The sequence below is a fragment of the Equus przewalskii genome, chromosome 3 (assembly GCF_037783145.1).
Source record: "Equus przewalskii isolate Varuska chromosome 3, EquPr2, whole genome shotgun sequence".
NCBI classification, from domain to species: domain Eukaryota; kingdom Metazoa; phylum Chordata; class Mammalia; order Perissodactyla; family Equidae; genus Equus; species Equus przewalskii.
Genome location: NC_091833.1, coordinates 112,680,402 through 112,698,503, shown reverse-complemented (window position 1 = coordinate 112,698,503; position 18,102 = coordinate 112,680,402). Strand labels below are relative to the sequence as shown.

Sequence of the window (18,102 nt, the reverse complement as noted above, 5' to 3'; positions counted from 1 at the left end):
GACGCCTAAGGAACAAGGAATCAGGTTTCCCTTCAGCAGTAAGTGGTGAGCCAGAGATTGGAAGCCAAGATCTCAGCCAGCTTCCTGGATTTCTTACCCGTCTCTCTTTTCTGCCCTACTCTACCCAAACCCTACACCGAGTCTTTTGCCCAGAGTCTGCTACTCTGCCTATACCCATCCCGAGTTAAAGGGTAGATAGAGATGAACTTACCTGTGGGGAAGAAAACCAGTCCTGGAGTTGTCGTCCTTACTTGTTTAAACCCTGTGTTGATGATCGATACTCAGAATGAGCTGGTCACCATTGTACAGACTTTATGACTGTCCTCTTTCCTTGCTCCTGTTTGTGGCCCTTCCTCTCAATGTCCCTACGGCCTTGCCAACTCCAAGCCTCCCATGTTGCAAAACGCAAGGCACAGCAGCTGACCTCAGAGGAGACGACTTCGGCCAGTGACAACAGGCTCTTTAGATGTATGCATGTTCCTGCTTTATCATATAAGTGACTTTCAGAATGAGCGCTATATGTGGAAACATTCAAAAACCTTTCTTGCAGATCTTTCTGTATCCACTGTAGTTAAAAACAATTTAAAATCAATATAGACAAATACTCTCACGTGAAACCCAGCTTACATTTCTATGAACAAAAACCTCAAACTGAAGCTCGTTATTAGTGGTTTATTAGTCTTCTGACTGTATAGTATAGAATAAATAACCTAGCCTTTGAGTCATAAAGACCTGTGATCAATCCAGTTCTGCTGCTTAGTAGTCTTATGACCTTGTGTGGGCCTCAGTCTCCATGTTTTTACATCACATGGGAGTAATGTCTCATTTAGCCAGTTGTCACAGGGTGGGTAAGTGCCAGCACGTGTTGAGCAGCTTACACACTGCCTGGCACACACGTGGCTGGTGCTTGGTAAGTGTCACTATTGGGTGAAGTCAAGTGTGTAGTGCATTGTTGAATACAGATAGAAGAAAAAAAGAACAGCTTGACGTCACTCACTCAGATGCTTTGTCTCAGTTCCCTGTCATCCCCCTTGTGAATACTCTACTGGAAAACCACAGTTGTGACCTGTCAAGAATCTGTGCCTAAATTTAGGGGTTAAGAACTCAAGCCTGACGTTTAGAATGCCTGGCTTCCATCCAGGCTTCACCCCATCTGTCCCTGAGCAAATTATTGACTCTTTCTCTGACTCAGTTTTGTCATCTGTAAAACAGGTGTGATAGTGTTACTTGTGTCATGGGGGTTGCTGGGAGAATTAGAGGAGCTAATGCATGCTGAGCTCTTGGAATACGTGGTGAACACTCAACGAAGGTTTCGTTGTTGATTTTTTTAAAATGGTATTGATCCTGTTAAATGGAACTTTCAGCAGAGTGCAAGTACTTATAAATGAAGTAGCTACAGATTGTGGGTGGGATTTAGTTGTTTCAAGTATGAGTTATTACTAGTTTGACAGCAGAAAATCTGTACTTCAAAATGACTAAAAATGTTAAGAGAAGAAAGTGCTAAATGGGAGATTTTTTAAAATAATGTTTCATTATGGAAAATTTCAAATATATGCTGAAGTAGACGGAGTAGTATAAGGAAGTGACATGTATGTATGTGTCCATCTCCAACAGCTACCAACTCATTACTGATCCTGTTTCATCTGTTACCTAGCCCCCTTTATTATTTTGTCACAAATCTCAGGCGTCGTATCATTTCATTTGTAAGTTGTTCAGTATATATCTGTAAAAGATAAGGAATTAAAAACAAAAAGATAAATAAAAACATAATCATAATATATAATGCTATTATCACACCTAAGTAAAAATTCGTTATAATTCCGTACTATTAAATATTAAGAGGGAGGTTTTTTAAACCAGTGACATAACAATACGTGGAAGGCATTAAAATAACTTTAATATCAAATGGAACTAGAGAAAACCAACATATTCATGAATCTGACTGGTTTGAGGGGCCCGTGCTGGCTCAGCGTAACTAGGGCTTCTAATCCCAGCTCTGTTGGCAGCACCACTCTCACGGCTTAGGTTTCTTTCCACTAAGAAAAATATCTGTTTCTACAAGGTTGTTGTCAGAATTAAATGAAGTAACCCACTTAAAGAGACTGGTACAGAGGAGATATTAGATATTACCTTCTTTTCCTTTCTTCCTTTTCTCTTTTAGCTACAATTCAGTTTTGTTTTTAAACTACAGTTTGTGTTAGAAATGAAAGATTCTCTATTCTTTGGCCATATCCATCCTCTCTTGTAGAAATATTTGACATAATTCAGCAGTGCAATCAGAACCACAGCTCGCTGACGTAAAAACTCTTCCCTGGTGGGCCGTCATCAGGTGGAGCATGATTGACCATGAGAACAGATCCCCTCTCGTGAAGGGCGTTCGGTGGCACAGTCTCACACTTTACATGCCGATGCTTGCACCTTCTGAACGTACCTCTCTGGCTTTCTAGGAGAATTATTTGCAGAGACAGTGGGCATGTCCTTCTTCATGTGTTTGTTCACACAGTTATGTAGGTGCAATCTTGTGATACCATTTTGATACAGCTTGTACGTCAGGAGTTATCAAGTCTTGAAGCCTTTTCTGTTGGATTCCCCTTTTTCCCCCTCTCTTTTTCTCCTCCTTTCCCCTTTCCAATGTTTAGGCACTACCAGAGATACAAAAATGAACAGGACATAGATCCTGACATCAAGGAACTTAATTTGGGTCTAGTGGCCGTCATAGATGAATACCTCTAATGTAATGTGGAAAGTGCTGACAGGTATATGTAAAATACTAAGGGAGGTGTTAGGCAAGGACGTGTTCATGGAGGAGGTGACATTTAAGTGGAACCAACCTGGAGGGATGAGCAGGGGTTCTTCGGGTGGTGTGGCGTTGGGATAAAGAAGGTTCCAGGCAAAGGAAAAGCAGTTACAAAGGCATAAAGCTATGAAAATGGGGCGTCCCTCTGCCACCCAAGCCTGTGAAATGCCCCACAGCATGGTTCAGCCCTCAAAGCACTCCCAGGGAGCGTTCTTCCTTTGCCTGTAACAGCCTTCTTTATCCCAGCTCCATGCCACCCAAAGAATTCTGCTCCTCTTTCCAGGTTCTGCTTCAATGTCACCTCCTCTGTGAAGCCCCTGTGTCTTGTCACCGGCCTGGTCCCACAAAGACTTTTCCGTTGACCCCTTCCTTCCTCCCAGTACCCTCTCCACAACCTCACTCCCCAGGTCATTCAGCAGTATCAAGACTACAGGAAATTAACACTGCTTTTAGATCTTTATAGGGCACATGTACTTTCTTTTACTCTGATTTCCTTGTCAAACTTGACCCTGCAATGGCCTTTCTTCTTTTAGAAGTAGGAGCCATTCTCTTTAGATACACATGTAGCAGTGACTCTCTTATCATATAAATGACTCTTAAAATTAGTGCTATATGTGGAAACATTAAAATTCCAAAGTATACAACTACTCAATAAACCTCTAAAAATTTGAAAACGTAAGGGCATATCAGAATTGTCTGAAATATAATGTGCTGTGCTTGGCAGTTCATTAAAACATAGGACTGGGCTGGCACCGTGGCCGAGTGGTTAAGTTCGCGCGCTCCGCTGCAGGCGGCCCAGTGTTTCGTCGGTTCGAATCCTGGGCGCGGACATGGCACTGCTCGTCAGACCACGCTGAGGCAGCGTCCCACATGCTACAACTAGAGGAACCCACAACGAAGAATACACAACTATGTACCGGGGGGCTTTGGGGAGAAAAAGGAAAAAAAAATTAAAAAAAATAAAAAAATAAAATAAAAATCTTTAAAAAAAAAAACATAGGACTAAGCACAACAGTAACCAGGTGGCCAAGCATCTACAAAGACCATGGTAGTCATGTGATTAAACTGTCAAATCAATCATTTTTTTTTTTTTTTTGAGGAAGATTGGCCCTGAGCTACCTGCTGCCAATCCTCCTCTTTTTGCTGAGGGAGACTGGCCCTGAGCTAACATTCATGCCCATCTTCCTTTACTTTATACGTGGGATGCCTACCACAGCATGGTGTGCCAAGCGGTGCCATGTCCACACCTGGGATCCGAACCAGCAAACCCCGGGCCTCCGAGAAGCGGAACGTGCACACTTAACTGCTGCGCCACCAGGCAGGCCCCTCAAATCATTCTTTATGAAGGTAACCCCATCATAAAATGCTATTTGGGGACTTAAGTGTGCCTATTTAGATAAACACCTATTGAAATTTTTTTCTTTGTTATTGATTTATTGTGATTTTTTTGTGTGTATTTAGTTTAGGAATCTAATAGAATTTCAGGGCTGTCAAATACCTGCAGAAATCTTAATATTCATTTATTCTTTTCATTCTTGGCATTTGAAATATTTTGTGCATTGGGCTCATGTTAAGTATTGAGTCATTGTGTTGGTGATATTATTAATAATCAGTAATTACTTAACACCTATGAACGTATTAAGAAATCCATCTAATCCTGAACAAGCTTTGCTCTGTTTTAATAAATTCATTGTATAAGAATTTGCCATTATAGAACATAAGAAACTGGGATCACATTTGTTACACTTTAAGTGAACCCTCTCGTAATCATGTTTTTGAGATGCCTGTGGGCAGTCTTGTTTCTGGCGCTCATCCCCACGCACCTTTCCACTGCGGTAGATTAGAGCCAGCTAAAGATGGGGGTGGGAGGTCAGTAAGGGGTGGGCATTTGGATCTAGCCTATGTAGTAGATTTCTTTGGACCTTTGTAATCTTTTTGTGGAAAACTTTGGGACTCCTAAACAAAAAAACTGTCATGGATATTAAGGTTCTAAGCAGGTATACTATGGTCTGAATGTTTGTGTCTCCCCATATTCATATGTTGAATCCCTAACCCCTGGTGGGCTGGCATTTGCAGGTGGGGCTTTGGGAGGTAATTAGGTCACGAGGATGAGCCATCATGAATGGGATTAGTGCCCTTATAAGAAGAGACATGAGAGAGAGGATCTCTCTCTCAGCTATCTGCAAGCCAGGAAGAGAGCCCTCACCAGACACCAAATCTGCTGGCACCTTCATCTAGGACATCCAGCCTCCAGAACTGTGAGAAATAGATTTCTCTTATTTATAAGCCACCCAGTCTTTCATATTTTGATATAGTTGCCAAAACTGACTAAGACAGAGTATATTAGTTTCTCATTGCTGCTGTAACAAATTGCCAGAAACTTAGTGGCTTAAGATGACAAATTTATTATCTTATAGTTATGTGGGTCAGAAGTCCAAAAGGGAACTCCCCAGGCTGAAATCAAGGTGTTGGCAGGGCTGTGTTCTCTTCTGGAGACTCTAGCGAGTAGTCAGTTTCCTTGCCTTTTCCAGCTTCTAGAGGCTGCCTGAATTCCTTAGCTCCCCTTCCTCCATTTTCAAAGCAAGCAGCATTGGATTGAGTCCTTCTCCCATGGCATCACTCTGACCCTCTCTTCTGCCTCCCTCTTCCACATTTAAGGAGCTTTGTGATTGCATCGGGCCTGCCTACCTGGATAATACAGTATAGATCCAGGATAACCTCCCTCTTTTAAGGTCAACCTTAACTCCATCTGCTACGTTAAGCCCCCTTTGCCATGTAACGTAACATACTCACAGGCTCCAGGGCTTAGCACTTGGACATCTTTTAGGGGAAGAGGGGTGGCATTATTCTGCCTACCACAGTAGGTATAATCTTTTGGGGATTATGCAGTACCAACTGTTTATTCAACATTTAGTAAAAGTTTCTGAGGCTCTGCTGTGCACCAGGAACTATATCTGACAAGCTCAGGGGAAAGAGAGAAGACCCTTTACCTTCTAGGAGCTTGCAGTTTGGTGAAGGGAAGTCAGTCCACAAAAGTCTTTGCGTCATCGTGAAGAAATAGATGCTGAAGTAGATCTGTGTCTCATGTTTGTGACTTAATGGGGTCTGGCATTGCCTGGAGCGAGTGTAGGGAGGAAAGGAGGATCTTGAAATAGAAGGAGGAATTTGTGGTGGAGAGAAGGTCGCTAGGGCATTCCAGGGACAGGGTGTCTGTGTTGGGAAGCCATGGGACTTGGAGCCTGGAGTTTAGAGGGGAGTGTAGCACGGACTGAGGCCACACGAGACTTTTGGAGCTGAATTGGGAAGGGCCTTGAGTGCTTTATGGGAGTTTGGACTTGACCCTATTGGTTAGATTACACATTGCCTGCCTTTGGCACATTGGCTACAGTGTATTTTAAAACCAGAATTCATCATTGCCAATGTACTGCACCCATCTACTCCCCTGCTTTACTCATTTATATTGTTTACTTGGCCCTCTCTAGGCAGGGGTTGGGTAAGGTAATGGAAATCATTGAAAGTTTTAAAGCAGGGAGAGTAACGATCAAATCTTGTATGTTATGCGGTAAACACCTTGTTTGCATTTCTCTTAGTTTTTTCCCCAACAGTCTTAAAAGTCAGCTTTTACATGCAGCTTAAGTAGGAAATAGGAATAAGAGTGTGAGGAAGGCAGCTGTGGTGTACTGGAAAACATGCCGAATTTGAGCTCAGGCAGTCCTGAGTTTGCCTCAGCTCTGCCATGCACTAGATGTGTAACCTTGGACAAGTCACGTAGCTTCTTTGAAGGTCGCCTTCTCAAACTGCTTAACGGGAGCAGTGCTATCAGTGCCCACAACGCGGCTGTTGGGAAGAGAATGGGGTCGTGGATGTGAAGTACCTAACAGAGCTGGGGATAGTGGGCAGACTCTCAATCATTGTTTGTTATCTGGTAAAGAAATGAATATTGTAGCCATACTTAATTTTTTCTTTGATTCCTGCTCTTAAAATGCCTCAGGGTACTTTTCTGGACCATATTTATTATTAGTCTAGACTCTGGGAAATTTGACTGAACTCCAGATTTAACCTACCTCCAGACAAATGCTGAGTGTTTCTTTTGTGATAAATACTATTTTTGTATTTAGACATATACTCATTCCACAAATACTTATTGATCACCTTCTGTGCTTAGAACTGTAGGGGAAGCTGTGCAGCCCCCTCCTTGTGTGGTTCATAATCCCACTGACAAAGAAGCATGCAATAAAAGTTAAGCCAGAGGACATGGCCGTGTATAAGTGAATGCCAAGTGGGTGGTATGCAGAAGTGCTTTTAAGTTCAGAGCAAAGCGAAAATTAGCCTGAGTTGGCCTTGACAGAAAAACTTTCATGGAAAAGATGAACGTTCAGCAGACCCTTCAAGGCTGGGACTATGTATGTTTGGAATAAGTACAAAGGACCTTAGGAGAAAACTAATGTGAGCAGTGGTCAAAGGATAGAGCAGGCCACAGGCTTGGTTAATCATTCTATCCTTTTGGGAACACTTTTATCCCTGTAAACTTTGGTCCTAGGTTTCTTCCTATCTCTTTCTATTTTCTTTTATTTATTCTTTAATCCCTAGCTCCACCCACAGTGCCTGACACATAGTAGGTGCTTTAGGGTAGGTTTTTATTATACTAGAAATCGGCCACTACAGACAGACTCCTTTGTACCTTTGTGTCTTTTTTATCCATCCATGGAAGCAGGCCATAGGGAAGATGGAGATTTGCTGTGTAGAGATAATTCGATGCCCCTGAATCTTTTCTTTAACTCTGCTGCTCTGCATGGGCCCTATTTATAAACTTGATAGCTCCAGCCTTAGAATCCATCCCCCAGAATACTTGGAAGGAGGTGGGAAATTAATAAAAAACCTCAACTGAATTGGAGTCGGGAAGTCGTGTAGGGGGAACTCTCACGGCCTATCACACATCGTCAATTACACCAACCAGGAAGAGACAGACCCTTGCATCTTGGACAGGAAGTAAAACTACTTTACTGCTGGAGGCAGATTTCTCTCCCCACCTGGCAACAGCTCAGCCAGTGAGAAACATGGCAGCTCAGCCAATGAGAAGCCCTTGCCGCACTGAACCATTACTTTCCCTGATGGATTTTCTTAGAACAGCCCCTCCCTACTCTTCCTTTTTCTCTACACAAGCAGCTCCCCTTCCTTGTTTGTTTTGCCTATGGTTTGCCATAGCATGTGCATCCCAAATTGCAGTTGTTTGGCTATTCCCAAATAAAGTAATTTTGAGATAAATAACAGGCAAATTTGCTTTTTAAGTTGACAAAGGAATATTTGTCTATACAATTTTAGATATAAGACACATCCGGAAAGGAATTGGCCTTTATTGAGCATGTACTGTTTAGTTACTAGATATGCATTATCCCATTTACTCTCAATGTTCCTTAGAGATCATCTCTTCATAGTGTCATAGATGACAACAATTACAGGAAGAAGGAACCGTCAGTAAGAGACCAAGGCTCTGTACAGATGTTAAGTTATAATGTTGTACGCCTGAAACTTACATAATGTTATATACCAATTTTACCTAAATTAAAAAAAAGAGAGAGTGAGACCAAGGCTCAGGATATGGGTGACTGTCTATCCACAAGCTCCAACGAGTTAGTGATTGTACAAGTGTAAAACCAAAGTTGTCCAGTTTGTAGCTTCAAATCCTTTCTATGACCTGCATTCCATTCTCTGTTAACTTAAAATTTATTACTTGTGAGTGCGGCCTGTCTATCCATCTAAACTGGTTTGCTTTCTTTTAATTTTAGATTTCACACATCGGCAAACTGAGAGATTTTCTTCTGGAACACAGGAAAGATTATATTAATGCTTATAGGTAAGTGCAGATTTTTTACCATGACTTTGGTGACTGTTCTTTTTCATACCTCTGTTCCTTTTGAGCCTTTTGTCCTCACTTTTTACTTAATAATGCAGAGTCGTAATGGGGAAGATCAGGTTGGCAGTGGAATACTCTGCAGAGCAAAAAGCAGCTCCCCCAGCCAGGCTGGGCTCTTGCGTTCCCCGTGTCCTCAAAGTCACGCTGTCCCCACAGCAATCGCTTCACTCTGATACCCTCACGTGTCTGTATCTCTGTATGTACCATGTAGTTGTGAGGCCTGCAGAGGTGAGTGAGACCAAGTTTCTCACTCAACAGATATTTACTGAACAAATGAAGGGGTGAGGCAAGTCATGCAAAAAATTCCATTTGTAGAGAGAAGAGCTCTGCCTCTAGTGAGGGTTTTGGTTAGGTTGATTTTTATAAAGAGAGAAAGCGTTTTGATCGAGGCTTCTAAAATGGTTTCTGGACGAGGCTTCAGCCCTCAACAGATACAGGCACGTTGCAGTGCACATGTCACGTCCCTTGCTCTGCCCTGCGTTTGCGCCTGGCTTTAGTGTGGCATTTCTACCGCAGGACTTGGCGTCACGGGTATCATGTAAATTAATGGAGAAGTTGGATTGGACCTACCAAATGACATCACGAGGAGCGTCTGTGTAGGGTTTCATCTTTATGAAACTAAGGTGTTTGTGCTTCAGAAGCCTTCCTCACAAAGTTAGAGAATATAAAATAAATCCGCTGATTTTTGAAAAACTTTGTCAATATATGCAAAAATGAAAATATTTCCTATTCTTCATCAGAGAAAGTGATTATACCCTACATGAATTTTAAATAATCCCTGCTTCTTCATCTGCTTAAACAACATAGGCAACCTTATACGTTCAGGCATATTTCATTTGTATAATTTTGGAATATACTATAATTATTATTCTAATGCATAGTACCGAGAAGACCTTATTTGTAAGTTCTCATTTAAAATAGCTGGTCAACACTAGATGGCAGTGTAAATTTTATTTCTAAAGGTGTGTATGTATATCAAACACTAATATCATAGTTCATAAAAATGGAGCTAGAATCATTTTGGAAAACTTAACAAAACTGGTATAAACTTATCAATTTCCACCTCCTTTCTTAGTACCTGACAACTAAGCTTAAAGATGTGGTTACAGAGGTCTTTCATGGAAACCCGTCATTGGCTTCCCTTGGCCTTGCAAAGGCATCCAACTAAGCGAATGCTTTAAATGTTGGTTTAGTTCAAGCCACCTCGCCCCCTTGTTAGCCACATGAACCTGAGAAAGTCATTTAATCTGTAAAACCCATTGTCTTCCTCTAAACCAGGGGTCAGCAGACTACGGCCTGCAGGCCAAGTCCGGCCTTCCGCCTGTGTTTGTACAGCCTGTGAGCTGAGAATGGTTTTACATTTTTAAATGCTTGGGGGAAAAATGATAATAATATTTTATCGCCTATGAAAAGTATATGACCTTCAAATTTCAGTGTCTATAAAGAAGTTTATTGGGACACTGCCACATCCATTTGTTTACATATTATCTGTGGCTGCTTTTGCACTAAACAGCAGAGTTGTGTGGTTGTGACCGAGTGTATGGCCTGCAAAGTCTAATAGATTGACTATCTGGCCCTTTTCAGAAAAAGTTTTGTGGAACCCTGCTCTAAACAATGAGAGTGATAATCACTCAACAGCTAGTTGGGAGATTCAAACAAGACAGTATAACTGAGATGCAGTGGAAAAAGAAAAAAGCAATGGATTTATCAAAAGTTTATTATATCTGGGTGCTATTCTGTAAGTTGGCAATAGTTTTAAACTTTTGACTGTGATGGTGATATTAAGGCATTTCTCCTCAGACAGCAAAGCTCAGCTCTCACACAGTGTGTCAGCGTTCCCAGCTCACTATAGCACGGACGCACTCAGTCCTTTTCTCTGGTGTTGCCCAGGACAGCAGGCTGCTGGCCTAAAGCTTCCCCTTTCCCAGCTACGATGGATTGAGGACGGGGATCCCCCGGGGCCAGTCGCAGCTCTGCCATTTACTGGTTGGGTGGTCTGAACGTCACATAGAACTGTAGCTCCTGAGGTTTTCTTGGTCTTGACTGATCCATCACCCCATTATAGAAACTCAGTCTTTTACTCATTTTCCCCGTCGCAGCTGTTCATTGCCAACTAAGGCACTCTGAGTTCCGCTCCTGCCATGTTTTGATCCCTTTGAAAGAGCATAGGCTTTGAGGTCAGTCAGTCACATCTAACTTCCAGTCCCAGTTCTGCAAGGTATTAATCATGTGAGTATATGCAGCTCACTCCACATCTTTGTGTGTTCTTTTTTATAAAATGTGGGTGATGTTCTTATGAGGATTAAATGAGAGAGATGTTTGTGAATGCCTGGCACATAGAAGTGCCTTGGTGAATGGTAATTGAATTGGATCCCTATTTGACCTATGATGCAGTTGGGGGGGAGTCAGTTAAAAAAGAATGCACTTCTATTTCCTGCCAGAGGAGAGGGAGGGAGAGAGAGGAGAGATGGCGGGGCTGGCCGTGGCCGAGTGGTTAAGTTCGTGCGCTCCGCTGCAGGCGGCATGGCACTGCCATCAAGCCACGGGGCGGCATCCCACATGCCAGAGGAGAAGAAAGGGACTAGGGGGCGGGGAGAGAAAAATGGGATGTAGGAATCAGGTTAACATGACAGAGATGGAAGTGTTACCAGCTTTGTCACTAGTAAAATCTAGGTGGCAGGCAGAGCTTAGGTCTGCAGGTGGATGGCCTTGCTGAAGGTTCCTGAATTAGACAGACCCACTCAGTCATTAGTGCCACGGAACAATTACAGTCCCTGGAGCACAGATGGCAGGGGCAGGCCCCTTTATAGCACATGTGAGAGACGAACAGAGCAGAACCTCTGCTGTCGATAAGCAGGGAGATCCCAAAGAGAGAAGAGAGAGAGAAAGGAGCTGTGGCTAGATGCTTGTGCGTGCACGTTCGTGCCCAGCTCCTTCTGCCTGGTTACCAATCAGAGAAGTCCCTCCTCCTCCCATGGGACCCATAAGGAGGGAGGAGGCTGAGAGAAGGTGGCTAGGTGTCACACCAGGGGAGTTGATTCACGGAGGGAATCAGCATTCCCCTCAATGCCTTAGATTCTCTCCAGATGGAGAAAGGCCGCCCTAACCTTCTTCCATCAAGTTCCCCCTCCTGAAGGTGGTAGACTGTTTAAAGCCTTTCTTACTGCTCCTGCTTCCCAATGCAATGTGCTGGTCTTGGCCTGCTCTTAGGGACATTTTGGATGGATTATGATGGTGGAATTGAAAGAATATGTTCAGAAAGATTGCCTTCAGACCCATAAGGCTATGTTAGGTTGACATAATTAGGAAGCTGTAATTTTTTCCATAATGTAGAGCTCAGACTTTATTGACCCATTTAATTTTTTTTAATAATGTCATTTTACTAGAGCAGAACAGCATGCAACCACAGTAGCCTCTGGCTGGATCTCTTGAATGATTTTAATTAAAAATACTTTCTCCACTTCTGGTAGATTGTACCTTTTCCGCAATATCCTGGCAACAAAACAATACCATTTAGGGGGAAAACTTCCCTGGTTTCTGTTATTGTTACTGATAGAATAACTGTACTGTCAATTTCCCATTTAAAAGGTTAATGTATGATGTTTCCTAAAGGAACATCACCTTTTAATTGAATAATCAGTTTTATCAAATTAACCTTTAGGCCGTTTCAGTTTCCCACTGAGCTGAGTTTCCAAAAGAGAGAGTAGGAGGATGTTAATCTAATGTTCTTGGAGTTAGTCATTTATAGGTCTGCTCTGTCCACAGGGTGCATGTTCACTTGGAAGTGAGTACCTGTCTCGTTTATTTGTCTCTGACCCTTAGCCTCCGTTTCTGATGAGACGGTTTCTATTAGGGGCGTGCACAAGCTCCTGTGGTCCCTCTGCCCACCCCTCTCACGCCCCGAGTTGATGTCACTGGGGAGCTGAGGAGGAGGCATCAAGCATGCTTGCTCAGCCCCTTCTCCCTTTTGGGTCTTCTGTCTCAGGTAGAGTACATTCTGTTAAGATTACCAGGTTGAGCCAAACTAGTTAAGAAAATAAGATGCTAGGGAGTGCTAGGGAATTGCTGGGGAAAATAAGACGCTCTCACTCTTCATGTTTCATTGAGAGGAGGACCGTCCATTCCCCAGGACCCTATGGGCTTCCTTCTCTCCTCCAACTCTCCCCTAGGAAATGTGGAAGTTAGAGGTGGGGAGTGTGACGGTGCCACACCAAGGAAGGAGAGAGCACTTACCTGATGGTTGGGACTGAAAGGAGGCCCATGCTTACAACCCCCTTTCCTCATTGGGAGGGGCCTGTTGTCAGTATGGATGTACCTTAAGTTTTCCAGGGAAGGCTCTGAAAGGGGGATGCCTACTGGTCTTGGGGTGGGGGTAAAATCAGTTTGGGAGGGACTTATTTAGGAGCACAGTTGTAGCTGCATGTCAAGCCTGTTCTCTATGTCAACCTCATGCTTTGAGTTGGGTCATTCAAAAAGTACTTGGTTATTGATTTATTAACCTACTAAATGCTAGGGATTTAGCATTTGATGATGAGGATACGGCAGTGAACAAACAGTTGAGAGTCCTTGCCTTTGTGGAGCTCATATTTTGTGGGGGGAGACAGTTAGGAAGCAAAGTAAAGAAGTAAAATATATAGAATGTTAGAACAGGCAAGTGCTTTTTGAGGGAGGGAAGAAGCGAAAGGGGATAGAAAATGTCAGGAGGGTATGATTTTATAAAGATAGGGTAGGGAAGGCCTCATTAAGAGGGGGACATTGAGTAAACACTAAAAGACATAGGGGACCAGTTTATGTAGATAGCTGAGGAAAAAACATTTCAGAAGAAGGAGACAGCCAGGAGGTGTAACGGTCCTGGTGTAGGAGTATGTCTGGAATGTTCAGGGAACAGCAAGGAGGCCAGTGTGACTGAGCAAGAGGAATGGGGAGACAGTTGAAAATGAGCTCAGGGAGATGGCAGGAGCCACATCTTGTAGGTCATCTTACGGATCTTGGCTTTTCCTCTTAGGTGGGAAGCCACTGGAAATTCTTGGAGGGAGGATTAACACAATCTGAATTACTTTGTAACAGGATCAGTATGACTAGTGTGTTAGAATAGACTGAAGAGGGACAAGGCAGAGACAGCAGATGAGTAAGGAGGCTGCAGTTAGAGTCCAGGTGAGGGATATCAATTCCATGGACTAGAGAGGTGGCGGTGGATGATAACAAGAGGTCAGATTCTGGAAATATTTTGAAGGTAGAGCCAACAAGATTTGTCGATGGATTAGATGTGAGCTGGGAGAGAAACAGGAGTCAAGGATGACTCCAAGTTTGGGGCCTGTGCAGCTAGAAGGCATGAAAGTGCCATCCGCACAGATGGGCAATGCTGGAGCACGAGCGTGGTTGAGGAGGATGGGCAGGAGCGCAGTGCTGAGCATATTTGTGCTGCAAATTAAACATCTGAGTGGTGATGTTGAGCAGACAGATATACGTGTCTCAAGTTCAAATTTGGGCTATAAATTTGGGACTTGTCAGCGTAAAGCTGGTATTTACACTGGTAAAGCCACAAGAGAAACTCACTAAGGGAGCAGTGTAGATAGTGAAGAGACTCAGGCACTGAGCCGTGAACTACCCGTCATTAAATGGTTGGGAGCTAAGGGATGTCAACAGAAAGGCTGAAAATGAGCAGCTGGTGAGGTGGGAGGAAGACAGGAGAGTGTGGTGTTGTGGAGGCCAGAGGAAGAAAACAAATCAAGGAGGAGGAAGCCATCAGCTCTGTCCAGTCTGTGGAAAGTAACTGGGGTGGGGGCTGAGTCAGTGTGGGGGTCATTGGTGACCTTAGGGAACGAGGACGGCAGTGGTGAGGGTAAAAGCCTGTTTGGATTCAGTTCAAGAGAGAATGGTGAGGAAAGTGGAGACCTGGGGCATAAACTTCTTAGAGAAGCTTTACTCAAAAGAGGGGAGAAATTGGACAGTAGCTGGTAGGAGACATGGATTTGAGACGTTTTGTTTTTTAAGCTGGGAGAAATAACCCCATGTTTGTATGTGGCCAGGAAAGATCCAGCAGACTGGAAAAACTGGTGTTATTAGTAACTAACACATGTGGTGTTCACTGTGTGCCAGACGCTGTCTAAGCACTGTGTGCACATATGAATTCATTTAAGGTTGATGGTGTGGGAGGGAGAAAGGAGCATTGCTGGTGCCAGAGAGGTGCCCAGGGGGAGGAGGCATAGCCAGGAGATGGGCACTTCCTCCTTAGCAGCTGGAGAGAAGGCAGAGTCTGTGAGCCCAGAGGGAGGGAGCTGGGGAGATGTGGTGCTGGGAGCTGGTAGGAGTTCTCAAGAAACAGGAGCAAAGTTATTTCTGACACTGATGACGGGGAAGCAGGTGCTGGAGGTTTGAGGGGCGTGGAGACGATATGAAATGGTCATCTAGGAGAGTGGGAAAGCAAATGCCCCAGGGACATAGAGCATAATTGCCAGGCTCCATTAGGGGACCACTTGATATCAGAATCATGATAAAGCCGATATTTTTACTTCTGTCTGATTCCCACTTGATCCTAAACTCAGCTAAATAGCGAACTGTTACCTGTTGGTTTTCAGTATGTCACTGGTCTCTTTCGACTCTCTGATGCCAAGTGGTTCTTCTGTCATTGCTTCCTATTCCTGGCATTCTTCCAGGAGCCAGACTTTTCCTGTGGCCCTCAGAAGATTAAGATAAGAGGGTCAGATCAGTTAAACAAGATCCAAGCAACCAAATATTTTTCAAGGGCCCATGACATGAAAGCAGTCAGTCTGTTATTACAATTTTTAGGCTGCACCCGATTTTTACTCTATAAGTTTCTCAGGCCATGCTGAATGTTGGTAACCTCAGCTTTGTGGCCATTGTAGTGTATGTCACAGTGACTTTTCTCTTTCCATTTAATAGATTATAGAACTTCAGAAAGTGATCCTTTATTACTTAAAATCTCCTTTAGTTTCTCCAGATTTTATCACAAAATGGTTAGAAGATCATTTGTCCTGGTTTCTTTTTTCAGAACAAAATGTCAGTGAAGGAACATTTGGTCTCAAGGGCACTGCTTTTGTCCTTTTATAAAGACAAGTGTTAATAGTGGTTTCTTTCTTTCATATTTCCAGCTCTTTCCTCTCTTCCTTCTGTTGTCTTTGTTTCTATTAATGTCTCTTGCGCACTCAGGCCCCAGATCTCAGGGTCTGATGATGCTTTGCCTCTGACATCTCCTGTGTTCCTGACAATTTCACATCTCAGATCCATCCCCTCTTTCCAGTCTCCTGTCACCACCCCAGCTCTGCCATTGTCCCTTTCTCAAATTTGGGTTGAACAGAAATTTACCAATAGCTACTTTTGGTGGTACTAGGCACACAAAGATGAATAAAGCAAGATTTTCTGCCTAATTTTGGTAACCTCTAGTCCATCTAATGTGGTGTTGCCACATTTATCTTCATTAAGCTCAGCCCTTTCATTGGGTACAGTATAAAACTCCTAGTAGCACTGGAGGCCCACCGAGAGCTCAGCGCTCCTTCCTATCCTGTGCTCCGCCAGCTGAACCACTGACTGTGCTCCCAAGAGGCTGCCTCTCCTGATGCCACTCCCTTACTTACTCAGTGTCTGCTCTTGCGTCCCCACAGCCACATCCTGCCCTTCAGGATTTAGGGCATAGATCACCTTCCCCCTGGTCAACTAGTGGGAAATAAGCCTCCCCTCTTCTGAACTCTCCTGCCTTTTATGACATATGAGAGGTGCCCTGGGTGGTGGTGAAGCGTATAGACTCCAGAGCCAGGATGCCTTGGTTCAAATCCCAACTCTGCTCATTATTAGCTGTGTGACTTTGGCAACTTACTTAACCTCTCAATGCCTCAGTTGCTTCATGTGTAAAATGGGAATTATAATAGTACTTACCGCATAGAATTTTGAAAATTAAGTGGGTATTAATGCCTGAAAAGTACAATATAAGCTTTGTTTTATAATATATAAGCATGTACATAAACCTGTGGATGTTACCTATTATGACATAGTTTACTGAGCGTCGGATCTATATTTTGTTCATGTCTGTAGCCCCAGACATTAGCAATTTAATTTCAGAATGTATCCAGTGTTTCACTATGAAAGTTAGTCTAACATAATATTTATAGCAAAAATAAGATTGTAGTCTTTAGCTTTTGTCCATACATTTTCAGTTACCTTTGAACAGAGTGTAAAATAATTTATGTTATTCTCTCTTCTTCTCTATCCTCAGGAAGTATCTAGTTGCATATTAAATAGGCAGAATGTCAATGGTGTTTTGTGATTTTGGACTTTCCTTTTCTTAATATACTAATCAACCAAATTATATATATATGTGTATATATATTCCTTTAAATTTCTGAGCCAGTGAATAAACTTACCCAGTTTTTTTCCTCCTTTCTCCCTGAAGTAAATTGACTAATCCAAACCTATACCTAACATAGTCTCCTTTAATTGAGTCTAATATTTAGATAAATTGAGATCTGTAATAAAATTATTCCTCTGTACATCATAAAGGAAACAGAATTAAATTTGATAAATTTGTATATGCATGTCCTATGAGAATATATTTTTTGGAATTATTTGCCAGATAGTTAACCTTTTCAAAATAGTAATAATTTTGTTATTGTGATACTCAATTTGGGGCTCCACCACCAGCAAGCGTTCATTACTTTTGGTGAATATATTTGCCCATTCTATATCTAGTGCTATTCTTAAACTATCACAGAAAAATAAGAGTTTGAACCCTCCTTCAAGTTGCTCCATCTCTTCCTCTGTCATGTCCTAAACTTTGCATGCCATCTTTTGCCCAGCACCTTAATGTCTTTCCTCCCGCTCTGTGCCGCCGTCTGCACTCTGGATCCTAGGCTTCTCCTCATCTCTCTCCACACCCATTCAGTCCATGGCATCTAGTGAATCGATCTCAGATCTGTTACGCCTCCTCTCCCCACTGACGTGGCTTGGCCCCAGCTCTCTTCATTTCTTCCTCCTGCAGTGGCCTCTTAGCTGGGGTCACGGCCACCTGGGGTCTTGTTTCATCTGCCTCCAGACCAGCCACCGCAGAGGACCTCATGCAAAGTGCAGATCCCTCTGTTTAAAATCCTCCAGTGGCTACACATGTCCCCAGTTTCTGTACTGCAAAGACTCCTTTCCAGTTGATGGTGGAATATTTGTATTTTGTGTGTTCGTTGTATTTTTGGGAATTCCGTTAATACTGGAGAAATAGCTATTGCAGATTTAGTAACCATGTTAAATAAATGTGTACTTATTTACCATAATACCATTTACATTCCTTTGAAAAATTATGAGGACATATGCTTGACACATTCAGTGGGGAGACGCTGACTGTGTGCCTTTGATGTACTACCCCTTGAAGTAATTCAGAGGGCCCCAG

The 18,102-nt window shown here is 43.0% G+C and overlaps 1 protein-coding gene and 1 long non-coding RNA gene across 15 annotated transcripts in view; one reads left to right on the top strand and one right to left on the bottom strand.

The window, feature by feature from the left end:
* The window catches only part of STX18 (syntaxin 18), a 128,114-nt gene that overhangs the window by 64,328 nt on the left and 45,684 nt on the right, over nucleotides 1-18,102 (top strand). For 12 of the 13 annotated variants that reach the window (XM_070613259.1, XM_070613272.1, XM_070613268.1 and 9 more), the window contains one exon: nucleotides 8,584-8,651. In XM_070613259.1, the coding sequence (XP_070469360.1) occupies nucleotides 8,584-8,651 (68 nt within the window). Of the gene's footprint in view, nucleotides 1-4,018; nucleotides 4,145-8,583; nucleotides 8,652-18,102 lie in introns of those variants that run through there. The other variant, XM_070613261.1, reaches the window with a different exon arrangement.
* On the bottom strand, nucleotides 1,638-16,422 carry LOC139082386 (uncharacterized). 2 transcript variants are annotated; one of them, XR_011538325.1, is made up of 3 exons: nucleotides 16,307-16,422; nucleotides 15,276-15,381; nucleotides 1,638-1,723 (listed from the first exon to the last, which is right to left on the bottom strand). It is a non-coding gene; the product is annotated as an uncharacterized lncRNA (long non-coding RNA). The 2 variants fall into 2 exon arrangements; XR_011538324.1 differs by lacking the exon at nucleotides 1,638-1,723 and adding an exon at nucleotides 12,028-12,203.